Source organism: Onthophagus taurus, chromosome 1 (assembly GCF_036711975.1).
Source record: "Onthophagus taurus isolate NC chromosome 1, IU_Otau_3.0, whole genome shotgun sequence".
In the NCBI taxonomy this organism is placed as follows: domain Eukaryota; kingdom Metazoa; phylum Arthropoda; class Insecta; order Coleoptera; family Scarabaeidae; genus Onthophagus; species Onthophagus taurus.
The window spans coordinates 4,106,791-4,130,639 of NC_091966.1; the positions used below are offsets into that span (position 1 = coordinate 4,106,791).

The window sequence follows — 23,849 nt, forward strand, 5'->3', positions numbered from 1 at the left end:
AGGCGATCGTCTTTAACAAGACCCAGAAGACCGGAGCAACGCAGGTCGATTTCACTCAAATTAGAAAACGCGCTGCCGGTCGGTCGCCTGCTCTCTTTTCTCACTCGTAAATCAAACCCGCGGCGATAATATACGCTGGGCCTCGTCCTGTGGCGGTGGTTCGCCTCGATTTGCTCGATCGTTTCGTTTTCTTACCTCGCGTAAAGGCGCGTGAGAAAACCAACTTCTTTAACGAAAACCAGGTTGAACAAATAAAATTAATGAAAAAAAAATTGTTTTGCTGATAACAAAGAGTTAAAGAAAAACATTGATCTCAATCAATAAGTGGGGTTATTTTGCATAATATAATTCAAAGAGACACAACTGAAGTACATTAAGAGAGAGTTGAAGCTAACCCAAAGTGATAGAAGTACGTCTCTAAAGACGGCTAAACCCAAATGATTCTAGTTCTAGGTGTAGTGTTAGTTCTAGATTTACACTTGCACTGTCACTAGAACTATCACTAGAGCTAACACAAGAGCTAGAACTAGAATCATTTGGGTTTAGCCGCACGTCTCTAAAGACGGCTAAACCCTAATGATTCTAGTTCTAGGTATTGTGTTAGTTCTAGTGATAGTGTTAGTGCAAAACTAGAACTAACACTAGACCTAGAACTAGATTATTTGGGTTTAGCCGCACGTCTCTAAAGACGGCTAAACCCGAATGATTCTAGTTCTAGGTCTTGTGTTAGTTCTAGTGATAGTGTTGGTGCAAAACTAGAACTAACACTAGACTTAGAACTAGAATTATTTGGATTTAGCCGCACGTCTCTAAAGACGGCTAAACTCGAATGATTCTAGTACTAGGTATAGTGTTAGTTCTAGTTTTACACTTGCATTGTCACTAGAACTATCACTAGAATAACACAAGACCTAGAACTAGAATCATTTGGGTTTAGCCGCACGTCTTTAAAGACGGCTAAACCCTAATGATTCTAGTTCTAGGTCTTGTGTTAGTTCTAGTGATAGTGTTAGTGCAAAACTAGAACTAACACTAGACCTAGAACTAGAATCATTAGGGTTTAGCCGCACGTCTCTAAAGACGGCTAAACTCGAATGATTCTAGTTCTAGGTATAGTGTTATTTCTTGTTTTACACTTGCATTGTCACTAGAACTATCACTAGAATAACACAAGACCTAGAACTAGAATCATTAGGGTTTAGCCGTCTTTAAAGACGTGCGGCTAAACCCAAATGATTCTAGTTCTTGTGTTAAACTAGAACTAACACTATACCTAGAACTAGAATCATTAGGGTTTAGCCGCACGTCTCTAAAGACGGCTAAACCCGAATGATTCTAGTTCTAGGTATAGTGTTAGTTCTAGTTTTACACTTGCATTGTCACTAGAACTATCACTAGAATAACACAAGACCTAGAACTAGAATCATTTGGGTTTAGCCGCACGTCTCTAAAGACGGCTAAACCCTAATGATTCTAGTTCTAGGTCTTGTGTTAGTTCTAGTGATAGTGTTAGTTCTATTTTACTCACATATTTTTCATTGAAATAAAACTAGAACTAATACTAGTTTTAATATTAATCATTTACTTTGTCTTCTTCCAATTACTTTAGAGTGTCCGGTAGTTAAGCCATTTCTTGTATTCTTATCTGTTGTTGGCTAAGTTATTTACTTGTCCCAGCGTTTTTCCTCTCTTTCTGAGTTAAAGAAAAACATTGATCTGAATCGATTTTATAAAAAAAAATGTAAAGTGGGGTTATTTTGCATAATATAATTCAAAGAGACACAACTGAAGTGCATTAAGAGAGAGAGTCGAAGCTAACCCAAAGTGACAGCTATAAATCTAGATATACCCGTTAAATCTGAAGTAGTCGCCTTATCTACGCACTTAAACCCTGAACAATAAATCAACAAACACAACGGACCCCTGAGTGAGTGAGTGTGTGTAAACAGACCGACGACTCTCGACAATTCAATCGTGATCGACGAGGCGAAAACTGGCACCAACCACTATTAGATAAAGCACGTGCGTTCCTTTCCGGGGAGAACCGCAAATATTTACACACCCCGGTAGCGACGTTTTTATTTGCCTTGACAGGAAGTTTTTAGAAAAGAATCCACTGATCCCGATTATTATTTATTACCGGTTTGTTTAGGATCTCAACGTAGGCGTTTTCAGGCTACCAGTATTACTCGATCTCATTCCCCCATCTTCGTCCAACGTTATTTTCATATTATCTCGCCCTCGCACTCGTTATGCAAATTAGAAGACCCAGGTGTGGTCGAGAATAACGATGATGTTTATTTTTGAAATGATCTAGTTTTCACCGTAACATCTAACAAAAAAAATAACCGATTATAATTTTTATCTTAATTAATAAATCTTGTTAATTGCAATAAAATTATAAACGACAAAAACAAAAATTATTAATTGCTTCATCGCCGTCAAGTTTCTTAACGTGTAAAAAGAGGTGTTTTGAGATGCTGCAGGGAACATCCGATCGATGGTTCGTCGACACTATTATTACAGAGTAATTACGTAACTAGTAATTCGCAAAAACAGCTGTCTGTGGTTTTGCGATTTTCGATTTTACTCTTTTTAATAACCAATAATTTTCGATATCACTTTTTTAATCCATCTGCATCATAAAATCAGATATGCACGCACAGCTACAACATATATACACATTACTACTTTTATTATAATTAATTTTGTTCTTTAAATTATATTGACTTACTAAAATTATGTTATGTAAAATTATGTTATATTATTGAATTATTTAATAATGCCATATTGATTATTTTTTTTACATACATTGCTGGTTGGGTCTTTTGGAAGACATCGCTCTTGGCGATAAACTGACCTTTTGTCAACATACACTATTAATTAATTTATTTATGTATACATATATATTATTTTTCTCCTGTATAAGCTGCGTGGCAATAAACTTATTATTATTAAAATTAGAACTACCACTACCACCATAATCTTCGTCAGAAATAAGTTTGAAGTGTTCAATATACAACACTTTGGAACTGAATAGCAACTAAAACTAGAACTAACACTAGACTTAGAACTAGAATCATTCGGGTTTAGCCGTCTTTAAAGACCGGCGGCTAAACCGACTGATTCTAGATCTAGGTCTTGTGTTAGTTCTAGTAATAGTGCTAGCGCAAAACTAGAACTAACACTTGAACCTAGAACTAGAATCGTTTGGGTTTAGCCGCTCGTCTCTAAAGTTAGCTAAACCCGAATGATTCCAGTTCTAGGTATAGTGTTAGTTCTAGTTTTACAGTTGCACTGTCACTAGAGCTAATACAAGATCTAGAACTAGAAATATTTGGGTTTATTTGGACGTCTCTAAAGTTGGCTAAACCCGAATAATTCTAGTTTTAAGTCTTGTGTTAGTTCTAGTAATAGTGCTAGTGCAAAACTAGAACTAACACTGAACCTAGAACTAGAATTATTTGAGTTTAGTCGCACGTCTCTAAAGACGGCTAAACCCGAATGATTCTAGTTCTAGGTATAGTGTTAGTTCTAGGTTTACACTTGCACTGTCACTAGAACTAACATTAGACCAAGAAGTAGCAACATTTGGGTTTAGCCGGACGTCTCTTCAGACGGCTAAACCCGAATGATTCTAGTTCTTGGTCTACCGTTGCACAATTTTTCAATCCGACTATAATTAATGATATAACCTCAAAAATATTCTTTTATACTACTTTACAGCGCTACCTGGTGGAGATATCAAAATGATTTATTAAAGAGATCATGTTTTAATCTTATTCGAAATTAATATTGTACGAAACATTTTTCGATGAAAGCAATAATTATGGATTATCATACTGTTCATAGGGAAACCATAGTTTGCTTTATACCTCTATTCAAAATTATTTAGCGGATATACGAACAAGTGTTATTAACAAAAATTACAGCACGTTCAATTAGAAACAAGTTTTATTTGAAAAATTTTTTGATTCCGACGATAATTATTGAGATAACCTCAAAAATGTTCTTTTTGTACTAGTATATAGCTCCACTTGTTGGAGATATCAAAATAGTTTATTAAAGAGATCGGTTTTAAATCTTATTCTAAACTAATATTGTATGAAACATTTTTCGTGTTCTCTATAAAGATTGGTTTAATGTTCTGTCAGCACTATTTAATCAGCTACCCCCAATATCTAGGTTTCTGCAAACCATAAGAAGAAGCTAACCATCTATTAGAGATATTTTATCTTTTGCCATAAGTAAGTCTTCCTTCCGGGGTGTTGTTTATTTTTTTCTTAGTAGTATCTAGTTTTGTTCCAACAATGATAGCTTGGAACTTATTTTCTGTCAGCAGTATTTAGTCTTCTGCGAACAGTATGTAGTTGTCTTCAAGCAGTATTTAGTTATTTTCTAGTAGTATCTTCAAGTCTATTAACGCGAAGAAGAGTTATATAGGCTACAATGTAATCATAATCAGAATAAGTTGAAAAATGACTACAGGCCTACTAGCTTGCCAAAGACAAGATACTACCAATGAAAGACTAAATTGTGCGTGTGGAGGTCTTATTACTACTGGCAGAAAACCAAATACTATAACCTACTGTTGGCAAAAAACTAGATAGAAACTAGATTCTGCAGAAAATGACTAAATACTGGAAAATGATGACTAGATTAGACAGAGAAATGATCAGTTTCGGGTTGATTACTACCATTAATTGGCTAAACTTGGGTTAAAGAATCTATGACATTGTCTGATTAAGTTTAAGGTTGGTTGCTATTAATACTCTGCAATTAATATAACAGTTCAAAATTAATCACCACATTGCAGCGCAAAACAATAATCTAAAACAAAAAATCTACAACAATCTAACGCTGAATAACAACTAAAACTAGAACTAGCACTAGCATAATTCGAATCCTTATCCGTCTTAAAACACGTGCGGCTGAACCCGAATGTATCTAGTACTAGCTCTAGTATTAGTTCCAGCTTTAGTTCAGTTAAAAAATATATAACAACATAACGCTGAATAACAACTAGAAATAGAGGTAACACTAACACTGGAACTAACACTAGACCTCATTCGGGTTTAGCCCTACGTCTCTCAAGACGGCTAATCCCGAATATTTGTAGTTCTAAGTGTAGTGTTAGTTCTATTTTACTAATTTATTTTGTCTTCCTCCAATTACCTTACGGTGTCAGGGTGTTGAGCCATTTCCTGTATTCTTGTCTGTTGTTGGCTTTCTGGCTTCTTCTTCTAAGTTATCCTCCCAGGTTTTATGGGTTCTCCTCTAGGCTTCTCGTTGTGTATTTCTCATTGCTCCTCCTTCTCTGGTATCCGTACCACTAAAGGTATTTTTTATCTACTATTTATACTATAACTTAACGCTTTTCCTACCAACCGCCGTCGGACTTCATTTCTGACGCAGTCACTTTTGATCAATATTTATTTGTTACCGTCCATGATTCGGCTCCCCATGTTAGGGTTGGCATATATATGGATTTATACAGATGCATTTTCGGTTTTGTGTGCCTAGATACATGTATGTTTCTACTCTTTCTATAGGTTTAGGTTTAGGTATTCTAAGTTTTCCCTTTTTATTGGCATTTGATGCTCAACTAGTTCAAGTAGATTTTGGATGTAGCTTTGGAAACCTGTCCATTTAGTCTTCTTTTCGCTTTGCCATACAGGCTTTTAATCAGTTTTATTAGTTTATTTATCATTTGTACTTGTTATTTGTGTATATGAATTGTGTATATGTGATCTTGAGTTCGTTTGCCTGGCCTGAATGCTGTTTGTTCTGTGTGTGCCATGTTTGGTTGTAAATTTTTGTTAGCCAAGTGGTAACTGTTGTTCCTCGGCGACTTGCTGTTTTTTGCTTCCTAAGTTCTGTTCGCCTTCTATAATTTTCCCGAAAGTGTCTGGATAATGTTCTCTCCATTCTTTCAGAATTCCTTGTGTTGTTGTTTCCAAACTTTTTTTTCTGTTTTTGAAATTTCTGGTTTTCTGGGGCAGAGTATTTTTGAGTCATTTTATCGTATTCCAGAATTCCTTCTGGTTGTCGTTGTAGTTTTACAACAATGCTAAACAACAACTAAAGCTAACACAAGCAATAAAACTAATACTAGCCCTAGAACTAGAAACATACGGGTTCAGCCGTGCGTCTTTTAGGACTGCTAAACCAGAATATTTATAGTTCTGGCTTCTTAGTGATCAAATATACAAGAAAGGTAACTGTTTAGTAGCTCCCCTTTCCATGGTAAGTTTGATTGTAGGGTGTTGCGAGTTCAGGTGGTCTATAACTTTTGGAGAAGCTCATAGCAAAGAGCTCATCCACATGTTGTTTGGTTAAACCATAGCTTTGGTTAGTTTTCTGCCAAAGTTGATATACATATTTTTTTCATAAAAATAGAAATTATTTAATAATTATTGTAAATTTCTTTTTGTTTTTAGCAGCAGCACGAACATTTCATAGGCCCGGCTTACGATCCGTCAAGAGATCTTTCGCCGAACTTACCGTCCTGCGAGTCGTCAATGGGTGACGTAGACGCGAGCATCTCCAGCAGCAGCTCTTGCAGTACGCCGTCCAATAACAATAATCAGCAGGCGCCGTGCGCTTCGGAGGTGTGCCGTCCTCATCAACAACCCCAACACCATCACCACCACCATCATCACCATCAACATCAGCAGTGTCGGAGATCGCACGATTGTTCTTCAACGGCTGCTTCTCAAGGTCAACCCGACGGTGACGACGATTTTTGCCCGCCAAATTTCGAACATCAAATCCCGAAACTTGAACCTTTACAAACGCCGCGAACTCCGCCGACTCCTCCACCGGGAGGACCTGGTGGTGGTAATCCGGGGGACCAAGACGCGATTTGTGCCGGTTGTGGAGCCCGCATTACCGATCGTTTTTATTTGCAAGCCGTTGACAGACGGTGGCACGCTGCTTGTCTTCAGTGCTGTCAGTGTAGGAACACTTTGGATGGTGAAATCACGTGTTTTTCACGGGATGGAAATATTTATTGTAAAAAAGATTATTATAGGTAAGTCAAAAAAAAAAGTATGTTAGAAAGTTTAGATTGATTTTTGATCGATGATTTATCTAAATAGACAACAAACAAGACGAGGTATTGTTAGGTAATCGATGCGAAGAGGGCGGCCCCCCGATGGGGGACACGCGAGCAACTCGCGCGCGTTTCTCTGTCCGTCGATTGTGTAGAGAGCGTTTTCGGACGTGGAGTTGGATCGCACACGGAGTCGAACCGTCGACTTCCCGGGGACACGAAATTTCGACCGGAGCGCAATTTATCGGCTCCGACATAGGGCGCCCGCTTCTCCGGAGGTAAATGGTCCGGTCGTGACCATTAGCGGGTCTTCTCGGCCCCAAACAAGACTCCGAACGATGTCGGTCGGGATTTCCTAGTAATTGATCTACTTAGTTGGGTAATCGACGAAAGAGATTTTTAGAAAGACTGTATCTTCACAACGATCAAGGAAATAATAGTTTTTTAAAGTAAAGGAAATTTTATTCCTCGGTTTTAATTTAATAATTCGTAATTTAGGGTTGAGAAAAAATACGTGTGTCATTTCCTATTTCTTTGAAAAACCAACTTTTCTTGAATTGAAGCAAATTTATAACTATATTAATCCTTTAAGAACCTAGATCGTATACAGGGAGAGTTATTAGTATCCCGGCGGATAATACAAAAGTTATTTGAGTCATCACTTTCTATTATGTGAAATTATTTTCACTTATACAGGATGTTCCATTTAATCGTAAGATTTTGCCTTGAAACTACGTCAGACAATAGTCAAAGCCAGTAGGTAGAGTATTCAAAGATATTAGATACACTATACGGGTGTTTATAAAGCTTAGCTACTTTTGATGTTTTTCAAATGGCTTTTTCTTAAAGTTTTTAAATGAAATACCCTGTATATTGTGTACTAGTTGAATTGCTCATCAAGTTCCCTTTAATTAATGATAAGTATATCATATATCTAACTTTAATAGTTTTCCTGATATTTAGAATTTAAAGAAAAATGTGTAATAAAATGTCATTATTGTACTTTTTTTTGTTTTTTCTTTTTTGTTTGTCTGTCATTTGTAAATCAGTAATACTATATTAAAATACAATTAAAAAAAATTAATTAAATAATTAAATTAAACAATTAAATGGCAGAACAATAAATTCTTTTTTTAATTACTAAATTATTTGAAGGAAATGCAGCAACAAACTATAAACAATCACTAAACGTTGCTCAATAAGTAGGTATTAATTTAATTCATATTTAAAAATTGTTCAAAATGCCGCCCATTTTCTCTTCTACAAGCATTAATGCGTTGTATAAAAGATCTTGAGGTATCTCTTAACATGTGGATCTTATTTTCTCTAAAGCTGTAAATTATATGGCAGAACATAGTTTACATCTTTTTAAAATCTCATAAAGTACCAAGTCACATTAAAATCTGGTATATATCAGCAAAATTATTTTACATTATAAAATATTAATCAAACAATAAAAGGAAGAACAAAAAAAACTGATAAACATAGACAGAATGTAATATTAAGTATAATAACGCATATTTTATTACACATTATTCTTTAAATTCTAAATATCAGGAAAAATACTAAAGTTAGATATATGACATACTTATCATTAATTAAAAGTAACTTGATGGGCTATTCAACCAGCACACAATATACAGGATGTTCCGATTAAAAAACTTATGAAAAAGCCATTTGAAAAACATCAAAAGTAACTAAGCTTTATGAACACGCTGTATAGCGTATCTAATATCTTTGGATATTTTCAATGCAAATTGGAAAAAATGTCGTAGAAAGTGGTGAGTCAAACAACTTATATAGAAAACATTTTTTCTTTCTCAAACTACGACGCTGCAATGTGGTGATTATTTTGAACTGAACCTCAAGTTTAGCCAATTAATGGTAGTAATCAACCAGAAACTGATCATCACATTTTTGCGTTCAATCTAGCCATCATTTTCCAGTATTTAATCATTTTCTGCAGAATCTAGTTTTTTGCCAATAATAGGTTGTAGCATCTGTTTTACTGCCAGTAATAATAAGTCCTCTACAAGCACAATTTAGTCCTTCATTGGTAGTATCTTGTCTTTGGCAAGCAGTATGTAGTCTTTTTTCAGCTTATGATTACACTGCAGCTTATATAACTCTCCTTCGAGTTAATAGAAAAGAACTAGGTACTGCTTGTTTGCAAGCTACATACTGTTTAAATACTGCTGGAGGAAAATAAGTTCCAAGCTATCATTGCTGGAACAAAACTAGATACCAAAACCATATGATTGCGTTCATATGGTTTTATAGGTACACAGTTTCTAAAGCTGTTCCTTTGAACAATTTATCATAAACACTTTTTTGAGGACATTATATATAATAACCCAATACAATGATTATCTACATCATCATGCTCGGCTGTTTAGCTCGTTGTGAACCTTGATATGTCTTAACAGTTCTTTCCAAACTTGTCCATTCCGTGTTTCTGGTTTTCCATCCTCTTAGGTTGCTGTCCAAATCATCGACAAAACGTGGATCAATGATAATTCTTGTGGTAACTTTTATGACCACTTTGGCCACATGACCAATCCAAAGGTTGAGATCCTTTGCACTTTTGATAAATTTAACTATCTCTGTTTTGCAATATAAAAGGTACAATTCGAAGTTGTAACGCCGCGCCGACACCATACACCGTGATTAACAGCGCCATATATTCTTCTAAACACTTTCCTCTATAATTTCCTTAGCGCCTCGTATTCTTTCTCCACTAAAATGCATCTTTTGACCCATAGCTAGTATTAACTAGTTAGTATTAACCGGCTGTATCTTATCATCCCTAATCTTTGCCACCTTTATGCCCATCCGCTCAGCCTTGTAAAGGCCTTCTTTACCTCGTTTTCTGTAATATCCCTATAATATCTATTTCATCGGCGCCAAGACGTCAAGATTTGCGTCGACTTGTTGGATTTTGTTTGCATATTCAGAGTCCTGCATCTCGTACTACAAGGTACTACCTTTTCCAGGTCAATGTTAAAAAGCGGATATGACAGCCCATTTCCCTTTGTGGCTTTCAAATGTTCTGATAGATCTCTTATGTTCTTACTTGCGGCTTGTTTTTGTTACTATATTTAATGAGTACCATAGGACCAGAATCATACAAACACATATCGCTATACATGCTGGTCCTTGACGTACGACTACTAAATCCAGCTTGGTCCTGAAAGGGTTAATGAAAACTTTATATTGACCCACACATCAAATTAGACTTTAAAGTGTCCTCTTTCATTTAGTATATAACTATTTATTGTTATTTAATAATTATGTTTTTAAAAAATTAAAATTGAAAACCCATTGTTTTTGGGACATTTAGTAGTTGTTGAAAATAAAAAAATCGTCCAAGCGTTATTTACGAAAAGTTATTAATGATTTAGGTATCAAATGAAAGCTGAGAATGTCTTCTTTAAGATGGTGTATAATAATTGATAATAAGTTATCAAATTTTCCTTAAAAATATTAATAAGTAAAAATGTGTTTTGGGGTAAATCGTAATTTATCAAAAAAATTCTTTGATTTTGAAAAATTGCCCAAGCTGTATTTATGAAAACTTTACAACGATCCATATATAAAATTAAACTTTAAAGTGTCCTCTTTAATTTGGTATATAACAATGAATTGTTATTTGTTAATTATGTTTTTAAAAAATTTAAATTTAAAACCCATCGTTTTTGGGATACTTAATTATTGTTGAAAATAAAAAAATCGTTTAAGCATTATTTATGAAAAGTTATTAATGACTTTGGTATCAAATGAAAGCTAAAAATGTCTTCTTTAAAGTATATTATAATTAATAATAAGTTATCAAGTTTTCTTTAAAAATATTAATAAGTAAAAATGTGTTTTGAGCTAAATTGTAATTTATCAAAAAAATTGTTTGATTTTGAAAAATCGCCTAAGCTGTATTTATGAAAACTTTACAACGAACCATATATCAAATTAAACTTTAAAGTTTCCTCTTTAATTTGGTATATAACAATTAATTGTTATTTGTTAATTATGTTTTTAAAAAATTAAAATTGAAACCCCATTGTTTTTGGGCCATTTAATTATTGTTGAAAATAAAAAAATCGTCCAAGCATTATTTACGAAAACTTATTAATGACGTAGGTATCGAATGAAAGCTGAGAATATCTTCTTTAAAATGGTATATAATAATTGATAGTAAGTTATCAAGTTTTCCTTAAAAATATTAATAAGTAAAAATGTGTTTTGAGCTAAATTGTAATTTATCAAAAAAATTGTTTGATTTTGAAAAATCGCCCAAGTTGTATTTATGAAAACTTTACAACGATCCATATATTAAATTAAACTTTAAAGTGTCTTCTTTAATTTGGTATATAACAATTAATTATTCTTTGATAATTATGTTTTAAAAAAATTAGAATGTAAAATCCAATATTTTTAGACACTTAATTATTGTTGAAAATAAAAAAATTGTCCAACCATTATTTACGAAAACTTATTAATGACTTAGATATCAAATGAAAGCTAAGAATATCTTCTTTAAAATGGTATATAATAATTGATAATAAGTTACCAAGTTTTCCTTAAAAATATTAACAAGTAAAAACGTAAATTCTAATTTATCAAAAGAAAATTATCTAATTTTAAAAACTCGCCTAGATCATATTTATGAAAATTTTAAAACGATCCATACATTAAATTAAACATTAAAGTGTCCTCTTTAATTTGGTATATAACAATTAATTCTTATTTCTTAATTATATTTTAAAAAATTAAAATTGAAATCTCATTCTTTTTCCGACATCTAATTGTTGTTAAAAATAAAAAAGTCGTCCAAGCGTTATTTATGAAAAGTTAGGAATGACTTAGATACCAAATGAAAGTTAAGAAAGCCTTCTTTTAAATGGTATATAATAATTGCTAACAAGTTACCAAGTTTTCCATAAATATATTAATAAGTAAAAACATGTTTTGACGTAAATTATAATTTATCAACAGAAATTGTATGATTTTAAAAAATCGCATGAAAATTTTAAAATGATCCATACATCAAATTAAACTTTAAAGCATCTTCTTTAATTTGGTATATAACAATTAATTATTATTTATTAATTATGCTTTAAAAGAAATTATTATTAAGAATAATGAAAAATCAAAATTAACCTCTTACTTGCTTTTTTATTATTTGCTTCGATACTAGTTTCGAGGTATTACCTCATCTTCAGTCGAAACCTCGAAGGATTTGATTTTTCATTATTTATATACACCTTGCAACATGGATAATTACAACATATTATTAAGAAGTCAATATGTTTAGAGAATTTTCTGCCCTACAATTTCTTACAATTTTCTTGACTCTTGATCCAATACTTGAACAATTCTTAATACATTGATTAGGATTTGATCATAGTATACAAGAACACTAAAAGATTATAAAATAGAGTTACAATATAATATATGTAGTGCATTTTTGACTGATACAAGTGTTTCGAAAAGAAACAAAATATAAGTAACCAGTTTCTCGGTCAGTATACTGACCCGGGACCGATCGTCGATGACCCATATTTCGGGTCCTCGGCAGTCCCACGGCGCGTTTCCTCATTAACGAAACAAGAAGAGCGCAGCAGCAGCGGTACCTTTCACTAAAGAAATAGCCGGTCGCGAAAAATAGCCACCAGCACACACACACACACTCACGAAAAGGAGCTCTCGCTGCGTGTGACGGTCGGCCTTCGTGGAGCCCCCCCGTCCCGGGGGCCCGTTAAGATTTTTCTTCGCGTGCCTCCGGCAGGAATTCATATACAGTAGTGAGAAGATACCGCCTCGGTTCCTCCGGCATCCGGAGCCCTGCATCGGCGACCATTAATCAACGAGAACGGTAGCGCGTTTCCGAGGATAAGTGGACAAAAATCTTGTCCATTTTTTTCATTTTTTCTAAAAAAAAAGGGAAGAAATAGAAATTCTCTTAACACTTTCAATGAATAATGACCGTAACATTTTTTTTGTAAACTTTGTTGGTGGCGTCTGTTTTTTTAAACTTTGATATTCCTTTTCGATTACTTCTTAGAGGTAGTTGTTTGAGTCAACCCGATATATCGGTTAAGTAATTAACGATTTTTCCCGTCAAGATGGCTTCGAGGAAGTCGAAGAAATCGACGTGGTGTTGCGGCTGCTCCTGCTGCGGGTTGGCGCGGCGTGTGCCTCGTACATGTGTGTTGTATGTGTGCTCGCTCACCGATGGCCGATCGTTTCCGCGAACGGCTGAGGCAGTGCTGGCTGAGGGGACCATTGGTCCATCGCCGTCGCCGCCACCGCAGCACTACTCGGGGCCACCCAACGCGAATGGTTCTCTCGAACGGGGCCCCGAGTTATGTCACAGAGACGCGGGCGCGGGAAATCGCCAAGATCGGGCCGGCGACCCGCACGAAGGGAAATTGGTGCCCTTAAGTGGCCACTGAGATCGCACGAACCCGATTGGTCTCTCTTCTTATTCTCAAAACAGCCCCAGACCTCACTACCAGGTTAGATTAAAACCTAATAGCCTCTCTCTTCGAAACGACAATCGATTGAATGATGTCACTTCGTGAGTAGGTACTTGCTAAGAAGTTGTTGTAATGGAATTTGATATAAAAACAAATTACAGTAAAATCTCCGTTATAGCCAAAAATCCCTTTTAATTTGCATTTTAAACTATTTGAATGAAAAATTTTAGAGCACACAAATTCGAATCCTATCCACACCATTGGTTTAATAAAGATATACAACAATCTAAGACTGAATAACAATTAAAACTGGAACTAAAACTTGACCTAGAACTTGAAAGTTTCGGGTTTAGTCGTACGTCTTCAGACGAGATTGATATTTTACTACTAAAAATCACAATCATACAAAATGATAGATATCTCATGACTCAATAGAGTTATCATCAAGTATTATACACCAATCTCAAGCTAAATGTCTATATTTTATTTTATTTTAAATAAACATTATTCCAAGTTTCTTAGTTTATGCAGAAGATAATTCTAAACTTAATCAAGATTACGATAAAATCAGAAAACTACTAAAAATCGACAGCATACAAAATGATAGATATCTTATGACTCAATATAGTTATCATCAAGTATTATATACCAACCTCAAGCTAAAAGTTTATGTTTTATTTTGTTTTAAACAAACATTATTCCAAGTTTCTTAGTTTATGCAGAAAAGATTTCTAAAGTCAATTAAAATTAAGATAAAATCAGAAAACTACCAAAAATCGCCATCATACAAAATGATAGATATCTCATGACTCAATACAGTTATCATTAAGTATTATATACCAACCTCAAGCTAAAAGTCTACCTTTTATCTTATTTTAAACAAACATTATTCCAAATTTGTTAGTTTATGCAGGAGATAATTCTAAAATCAATCAAAACTACAATAAAATCAGAAAACTACTAAAAATCGCCATCATACAAAATGATAGATATCTCATGACTCAATACAGTTATCATTAAGTATTATATACCAACCTCAAGCTAAAAGTCTACCTTTTATCTTATTTTAAACAAACATTATTCCAAATTTGTTAGTTTATGCAGGAGATAATTCTAAAATCAATCAAAACTACGATAAAATCAGAAAACTACTAAAAATCACCATCATACAAAATGATAGATATCTCATGACTCAATACAGTTATCATTAAGTATTATATACCAACCTCAAGCTAAAAGTCTAGCTTTTATCTTATTTTAAACAAACATTGTTCCAAATTTATTAGTTTATGCAGGAGATAATTCTAAAATCAATCAAAACTACGATAAAATCAGAAAACTACTAAAAATTACAATCATACAAAATGATAGATATCTCATGACTCAATACAGTTATCATTAAGTATTATATACCAACCTCAAGCTAAAAGTCTACGTTTTATCTTATTTTAAACAAACATTGTTCCAAATTTGTTAGTTTATGCAGGAGATAATTCTAAAATCAATCAAAACTACGATAAAATCAGAAAACTACTTGTAAATATCTTGGGATAAATTTTGATAGCAAAGTAAAATTTGACATCCACACGAAAAAGGTTAAAATGAAAGTCAAAGCGTGTGCAAAGCAATTTAGATGCCTCACCTACAAGAATAATGGGATAAATGTTAAATGTGCGATGCATATTTATAAAACAATTTGCAGACCCATTCTTGATTATGGAGCTCCCATCTTCCTTAATATCAGCAAAAAGGCGACATCGCATCTAGAAGTAGCAGAAAGATCAGCAATTAGAATAATATCCAAACTTCGAAACCACAGAAATCCCCTATTCAACTTCTAACAATCTCCTTTATGAAACATTCCAAATTATTCCTATTACTTAACGAATATCTCTCCTCGCACAAAAACCTTACAAAAATATGTCCTCAAACCCTTTTCCTCTTTTCCAATCCTCAAATTTTGACACTATTTACAAGAAAATCGTGGATTCCTAAAAGATGACTGATCAGTGTAACATGGGAAGAAAGACCACGGTCGGTAGAACTACTAAAAGTCGCCATCATACAAAATGTTAGATATTTCATGACTCAATATAGTTATCATCAAGTATTATACACCAACCTCAAGCTAAAAGTCTATGTTTTATTTTATTTTAAACAAATTTTCCAAATTTCTTAGTTTATGCAGGAGATAATTCTAAAGTCAATCACAATTACGATAAAATCAGAAAGCTACTAAAAATCGCCAGCATACAAAATGATAGATATCTCATGACTCAATATAGTTATCATCAAGTATTATACAACAAGACCTAATCCCAGCATTACAACTTACCGTTAGTTCAATAAAAATATACAACAATCTAGCAGTGAATGATATTGAATTTTATTTTAAGCTAAGGAATTATGCCCTGCTTGATGTAAAGAAAATTTTAAGAATATTTTCATTTTTTGAAAACATAGTCGGCCTTGACAGTGAATCAAAAACTATTTTGAGTTTAGGTAACGTAACTTTTTTGTTCATGGTACGGAAAAAGTTTATTAAAAAAGTTGTTTAAAATGAGAAATTATGGTCCCATACAAAATTTCAGAAGTATCTATCTACTTTGGTTGAATCATCACATTTTAGTTTAAATAACATAAATATTGTATAATTTTATTTTATTTATAAAAAGTCTAACGTAAACATAACTGTCGTTAATTCAATATAACATCCACCTTTTGTTGCACACTTTTCTGTACAATGAATAAATTCTCTAAAGTTAATTTTCTATTGTCGTTATATTTCTTTTTCTCTCTCTTAAGGTAACAACGCTTCCCGAAGTAAGAAATTTAATAATAATAATAATAATAATAGCCTTTATTGCACATTCATCAGGAAAAATGAAAAATAATTATAAATAATTCATTACAAAAATAAAAGTAAAAACAAATTATAATAAAAAGATAATGAGATAATTAATAAAATAATGTACTACAGTAAAGTAAAGTATTACACCAAATAAAAATAAAATAAAAAATAATAATAAAAAAAAAAGAACAAGAACAAAAAAAAAGAAATAGTGCAATCACGAGGCAAAGATTCAGTTGTATAGTACCAACTGATTTTTAATCCAAGCCTTGACAATTATTAGAGAGATATGAAATACATCATAATCCTTAACTCTACAAAAAATAAAAAAAAGAAAGAAAAAAATATCTTAAATAAAGTAAAGAAATATTCGCAGCAAAACTGTGACTCACCGGTCTCTGCCAGAAATAGTAGTCACCTGCTCTCTAAGTAACCGTGCCCTCAAATGTTTTTTAAAACAATTAACACCGAGATTCCTCAACTCGTCACCAATGCTCCCGTATGACTTATATATATATGAAAAGAAAAAGATCTTTGGAAAAGTGACGTTCTGTATCGAGGTTCTTAACTGTTCGCATAACAATCATACGTGTAAGATTGGTATTAGGAAATCTGTAAATTAGTGCACTTTGCCCAAGCCCATAACACTGCACGACGTAAATTTTTTGTTCTAATGTTGACATAATGCAAGAGTAATTGAAGTGTGAACTAAAACTGAGGGATAATACATTTTTTATGGCATTTTTCATTGTTGTTTTTCTTCACTCTGATCTAAAATATGGTGGTTTAATCAATGTAGGTAGATCTTTGCACTGCATTTTTGCATAGTGCCATAATTTCTCATTGCAACAACTTTTCTTAATGAAATTTTGCCGTATCACAAACAAGAAGCTTACTTCAATTGAACTAAAAATAGTTTACGCTTCACTGTCAAGACTGAGTTGATTTTCAAAATATGAAAATATACCTAAAATTTTCCCCACAAGCAGAGCTTAATTCCCCATCCTTAAATTAAAAATCAAAAATTTGTAGGTCATGTAACATCTATTCTGGGACACACCGTACAACATAGTAATATCTTATGGTAACTAGCGCTACCTATCATTACCACAAGAACTAACACTAGACCAAGAACTAGAAACATTCGGATTTAGCCGCACGTCTCTCAAGACGGTTAAACCCGAATGATTCTAGTTCTAGGTCTTGTGTTAGTTCTAGTTTTACACTAGCACTATCACTAGAACTAACACAAGACGTACAACTAGAAACATTCTGGTTTTGCCGTCTTAAGAGACGTACGGCTAAACCCGAGTGTTTCTAGGTCTAGGTCTAGTGTTAATTCTACTCTTAGTCCAATGACAGTATTTAACAGTCTAGCACTGAATAATAATTAAAACTAGAACTACCGTTCTTGATTTAGACATCGTATTGACAACTCGGGGAATACCCCGAGATTATCCGTTATATCGAGGTTTTACTGTATAATTAATTTTCTAATTCAATCTTTTAACCTCATTCATTCCTGTTCTTTCAAGACCAATCTAAAAAAATCATCTTGTCCATTCAATCCATTCCATTAAATCAACAAGATCTTGCGTTCGTTTCTTCGTCATGTCGGTTCTTTCATTCTTTGCATCGCGTCCAGAAAGACTCTCCCCATTCAAAGTCCTTCTGCGGCGCGACTCCTCCAGTTTAATTACCGATCGTTATCTGTCTCTCTTCTTTCCTTTCGCAGGGAGTCGAAATAAACATGTCCTCGTCGTAGCCGCGCGAGGCCTTCGCGGGGAGGACTCCGGATCGGCCCCGCCACCGCCGTATTTACGGCGCATTTTGCTATCAATCCGTCTAAGCGCACTCAGGTGTCACTTATCGCCGGAATCGAAGTGACGGCGGCGCCTTTGATCGCGTCTGGAGTCGCCGTCGGCCATCGCCTCTTCGCCTCTTCGCCGGCAAACACCGCATCACGTAAGCCCCACGTTACACTGTACATCAACGTGATCTGGAGGCCGCCCCCCTTTCTCATTCGTGTTACCGTTAAAGAACTGTACTAAATTTTAAAGAAACTACACTTTTCCATTAAAATATATTTCAATATTTTAAGAGATAACTCCTGAGGATGATGTTTTAACTTCGAAACCGGTACGGTTTAATTTCAATTATTTTTATAGATGTACGATAAAAACTACACGTTTTAACAAAGGATTTAGATTGTAAAATCAAATTCTTAAAGGAAACGTTATGTTAAAATGTATGTTACGAGATTTCGTATCGAGATATTCGCAAAAAAATTATTTTAAAATTGTAAACGTCTCCTGGGGTTGCGTGACGTGGCACGGAGGATTGACGCCGTTTTGCTATGCAAAAGAAAACTGAAAAATAAAATCACTCGCCTCGTTATCAGATTGGGTAACACGTTGTGTTTTTACGTTCGCGGTCGTTTTTTACATATAAATAATTCCCTCCAATTATAAGGATGGAAATTGAAAGCAGAAATTACGACGGTAAAAAGTTAATTATTTAATTTGCAAGTTTTGTAGGATTACAAAAAAAAGTGATAAACAATATTTCTAATCTTACCAAGTCGTTCTTCGTTGCAGAAGAGATAATAAGAAATGTAGTTTGTGGTCGTCTTATTGAAGACTTTATAAATAAACAACGTAAAAATGAGTTTATTTATAGTATACGGGAGCTGCGATACGGCGTGGTTACTGGCGTGTACGGGTTATACGGTTGTTGCTTTTGTTGAATAATATCTCCATTTGAAATAGTGTATTTTTTTTATTTATTAAATCTTGGTGGTTTGATATAAAAGAAATAAGGATTATAAATATATTTATTTAAGAAATTTTTAAAATTTGCTTACTTAATTAAAAAGAGATTGTAACCCAGAATTTATTTATATCTTGAGGTTTAGAATGCGTTTTCACGGATGTTCATCCGTTCTAAATCGAATTTTGTTATGTAAATATGGTTGAGTTTTGGTTAGCAGTGCGTCGTGATTTATTCAGCCAACCTGCTCTGTTTAGCATTAATGATTTTGGTCTCATTCTCAAGCATTTCGAAGTCATAAACTTTATATATATACTTAAATTGTCATGCAATACCTGTACTGTATTCCTAAATCATTCCAAAACCTACTCCTTGTTGGGACGTAGAAACAAAATTTTCATTTCCTGCTTTCAAGATGTTGCATAAATATTCTGGCAAATATTTCTTCGTAAAATTTTGATTTTGAAAATTTCAGAAAATTAAGCTTCACCCCATGACATATCAAAATATTCTGTAAAGTTTACACCACTTAGAAAATATCGCAAGACCATGAATACAATACTCAACAACTTGAGGATTATTAGAATAGTTGGAAAAATGAACTTGGCGACGTCATCAATAGACACTGTCCTGGGGTCATAAATAAAGAACACCTTGATGGGAGAATGTTTATACGATGAGATAAAGGTGCTGTGGAAGATGAGTTTGAAATTAGGAAAAAAATAAAGCAAAATGGAACAATTAACAAAAGTATTGAAATAAGATGCATATTTGTCGTCCAGACTATGAAGGAACACTACTCAGGGCAGTTAAGCTAGCTAAGTGCTTAAGGAGCGGGTGGCTAATTTGAGCTGGTGCTGTTAATAAGGCCCCGTCGTAGTCAGTTACTGGTTCCTACAATATCTAAATCGGGTAGTATGTGCTAGCATTAGGCAAAACGGAGAATGCTCCTTCGATATATGTAATCAACGCTGAGAAAAACTTACAATATATGTATAACCTGGGATATGGCGATATGATAAAAAATATTGTAGAGAGCCTGATATTTGCAAACTATGTTATAAATTTGGAGAAGATGACCAAATTTTAGAAGAAAACCGATGCAGAATCATTGGTACTTTACTGTTAAAAATCGCCATCGTACAAAATGCTATATATCTTATGACTCAATAAAGTTATCGTCATATATTACATCCCAACCTCAAGCTAAAAGTCTATATTTTATTTTGTTTTAAACAAACATTATTCCAAATTTCTTAGTTTTTGTAGGAATTAATTAAAGTCAATAAAATTACGATAAAATCAGAAAACTACGAAAAATCGCCAGCATACTAAATGATAAATATCTCATGACTCAGTATAGTTATCATCAAGTATTATAAACCAACCTCAAGCTAAAAGTCTATGTTTTATTTTGTTGTAAACAAACATTATTCCATATTTCTTAGTTTATGCAGGAGATAATTCTAAAATCAATCAAAACTACGATAAAATCAGAAAACTGCTAAAAATCACCATCATACAAAATGATAGATATCTCATGACTCAATTTGGTTATCATCATGTATTAAACACCAACCTGAAGCTAAAAGTCTATGTTTTATTTTATTTTAAATTAACATTATTCCAAGATTCTTAGTTTATGCAGGAGATAATTCTAAAGTTAATCAAAATTACAATAAAATCAGAAAAGTACTAAAAATCGCCAGCATACAAAATGATAGATATCTCATCACTCAATGTAGTTATCATCAAGTATTATACACGAACCTCAAGCTAAAAGTCTATGTTTTATTTTGTTTTAAACAAACATTATTCCAAATTTCGTAGTTTATGCAGGAGATGATTTTAAAATCAGTCAAAATTGAGATAAAATCAGAAAAGTATTAAAATCGCCATCATACAAAATGACAGATATCTCATGACTCAATACAGTTATCATCAAGTATTATACACCAACTTCAAGCTAACAGTCTATGTTTTATTTTGTTTTAAACAAATATTATTCCAAGTTTCTTAGTTTATGCAGGAGATGATTTTAAAATCAGTCAAAATTGAGATAAAATCAGAAAAGTATTAAAATCGCCATCATACAAAATGATAGAAATCTTATGACTCAATATAGTTATCATCAAGTACTATTCACCAACCTCAAGCTAAAAGTTTATGGTTTATTTTATTTTAAACAAACATTATTCCAAGTTTCTTAGATGATGCAGGAGATAATTCTAAAGTCAATCAAAATTACGGTAAAATCAGAAAACTACTAAAATCGCCATGATACAAAATGATAGATATCTCTTGACTCAATATAGTTATCATCAAGTATTATATACCAACCTCAAGCTAAAAGTCTATGTTTTATTTTATTTTAAAGAAACTTTATTCCAAGTTTCTTAGTTTATGCAGGAGATAATTCTAAAGTCAATCAAAATTACGATAAAATCAGAAATCTACTAAAAATCGTCATGATACAAAATGATAGATATCTCATGACTAAATACAGTTATCATCAAGTATTATGCACCAACCTCAAGCTAAAAGTCTATGTTTCATTTTATTTTAAACAAATATTATTCCAAGTTTCTTAGTTTATGCAGGACATAATTCTAAAGTCAATCAAAATTACGATAAAATGAGAAATCTACTAAAAATCGTCATGATACAAAATGTTAGATATCTCATGACTCAATACAGTTATCATCAAGTATTATACACCAACTTCAAGCTAAGAGTCTATGTTTTATTTTGTTTTAAACAAATATTATTCCAAGTTTCTTAGTTTATGCAGGAGATGATTTTAAAATCAGTCAAAATTGAGATAAAATCAGAAAAGTATTAAAATCGCCATCATACAAAATGATAGAAATCTTATGACTCAATATAGTTATCATCAAGTACTATTCACCAACCTCAAGCTAAAAGTTTATGGTTTATTTTATTTTAAACAAACATTATTCCAAGTTTCTTAGATGATGCAGGAGATAATTCTAAAGTCAATCAAAATTACGGTAAAATCAGAAAACTACTAAAATCGCCATGATACAAAATGATAGATATCTCTTGACTCAATATAGTTATCATCAAGTATTATATACCAACCTCAAGCTAAAAGTCTATGTTTTATTTTATTTTAAAGAAACTTTATTCCAAGTTTCTTAGTTTATGCAGGAGATAATTCTAAAGTCAATCAAAATTACGATAAAATCAGAAATCTACTAAAAATCGTCATGATACAAAATGATAGATATCTCATGACTAAATACAGTTATCATCAAGTATTATGCACCAACCTCAAGCTAAAAGTCTATGTTTCATTTTATTTTAAACAAATATTATTCCAAGTTTCTTAGTTTATGCAGGACATAATTCTAAAGTCAATCAAAATTACGATAAAATGAGAAATCTACTAAAAATCGTCATGATACAAAATGTTAGATATCTCATGACTCAATACAGTTATCATAATGTATTATACACCGTCCTCAAGCTAATAGTCAAGGTTTTGTTTATTTCAAACAAGGATTATTCCAAACTACTTCATTAAGTTCTGGATGGCGATCGTGCATCAAGATACATGATGGATATCGGATTAAGGACGATAGCTATTTAAGCTGACTGATAAGTTTCCGGTACAAAGCTTTTTATGCTATAAACTTATTCGCGATATATACTAACCTGTATTTACCAACATGATCAAGTCTGTCACAAAAAATTAAACTATCATAGAGACTAAATCATTTTTTATCTGATTATGTTCGAACTAAATAAATGCAGTTGTGATTTAGAAACGTTCGAGAAAAAATATATAAATCTTGACCTCCATTAAAATTCAAATGAGTACATAAATATCCGGTGAACCACTCTTTAAAGAATGAGAGAGAGGTCGACACGAAAAGTAACGTGCGTGTCGACGTGCGTATTTTTCAAACCGCCGCGTACGCACACTTGATATATGTCCAGTGCAATTAGCGTTTCTTCGCGTATATGGGCGAGAACGACGACGACGACAACGAGGAGGTAAAGAAGAAGAAGAGAAGAGTTTAACCGTCGAACGTGTGGCGTCACCTTTCAATAAATAACGTCGAACGGGGCGAAAGACCCGAGAAGAAGCGGACTCTCCAACAGCAGAAGAAGTACAAGAAAAAACAAGTTGATATAAAAAACGGTAACGAAAAAGAAGAGTGGAAATTTTAAATAAATAAAAGGATGAGAACGTAATGGGTAAATAAATTGCGATGTATTGTAGATGTACGAGCTCGGGTTTATTGAGAGACGTCGAGATGGTTTTGCTTTTGCACCAGGTGTGTGAGATGAGAGAAAAGAGATTCTTTTATAAAGGCCGTGTTAAAAGGAGGATAGATGGAGATTAATTTAAAAAAAAATCTTTACAAACACCAACAAATTAGGTTATATTTTTCTTTTCTTATTTTATGTAAACTACAAAATTATTTAAATCAACTTACATACTGCAAGTAAAATTACCAGTAAAATTAGACTCTCCTAATTGGTGATGGTTCCGATTTGTTTTTCCCATACGATTACCGTCATTGTTGCTAATAGTTGCCTCGAAAGATGCATATTCATACCGTTCGGAGTTCGGTGGGTCTTGTAATTACAGACTACAAGTTCGACTTCTTCTTCTTCGGCTTAGCATAGCAATGAAGAAGATCGAGGAGAGAAACGCGCGCTTTGTTATTCG

General features: G+C 33.1%; 1 protein-coding gene across 2 annotated transcripts in view; it reads left to right on the top strand.

Moving 5' to 3' along the window:
- The window catches only part of LOC111416111 (apterous), a 143,160-nt gene that overhangs the window by 47,289 nt on the left and 72,022 nt on the right, over positions 1-23,849 (top strand). Inside the window, exon 2 of one of the 2 annotated variants that reach the window (XM_023048062.2) lies at positions 6,441-7,033. In XM_023048062.2, the coding sequence (XP_022903830.2) occupies positions 6,441-7,033 (593 nt within the window). The remainder of the gene's footprint in view (positions 1-6,440; positions 7,034-23,849) is intronic. The other variant, XM_023048063.2, reaches the window with a different exon arrangement.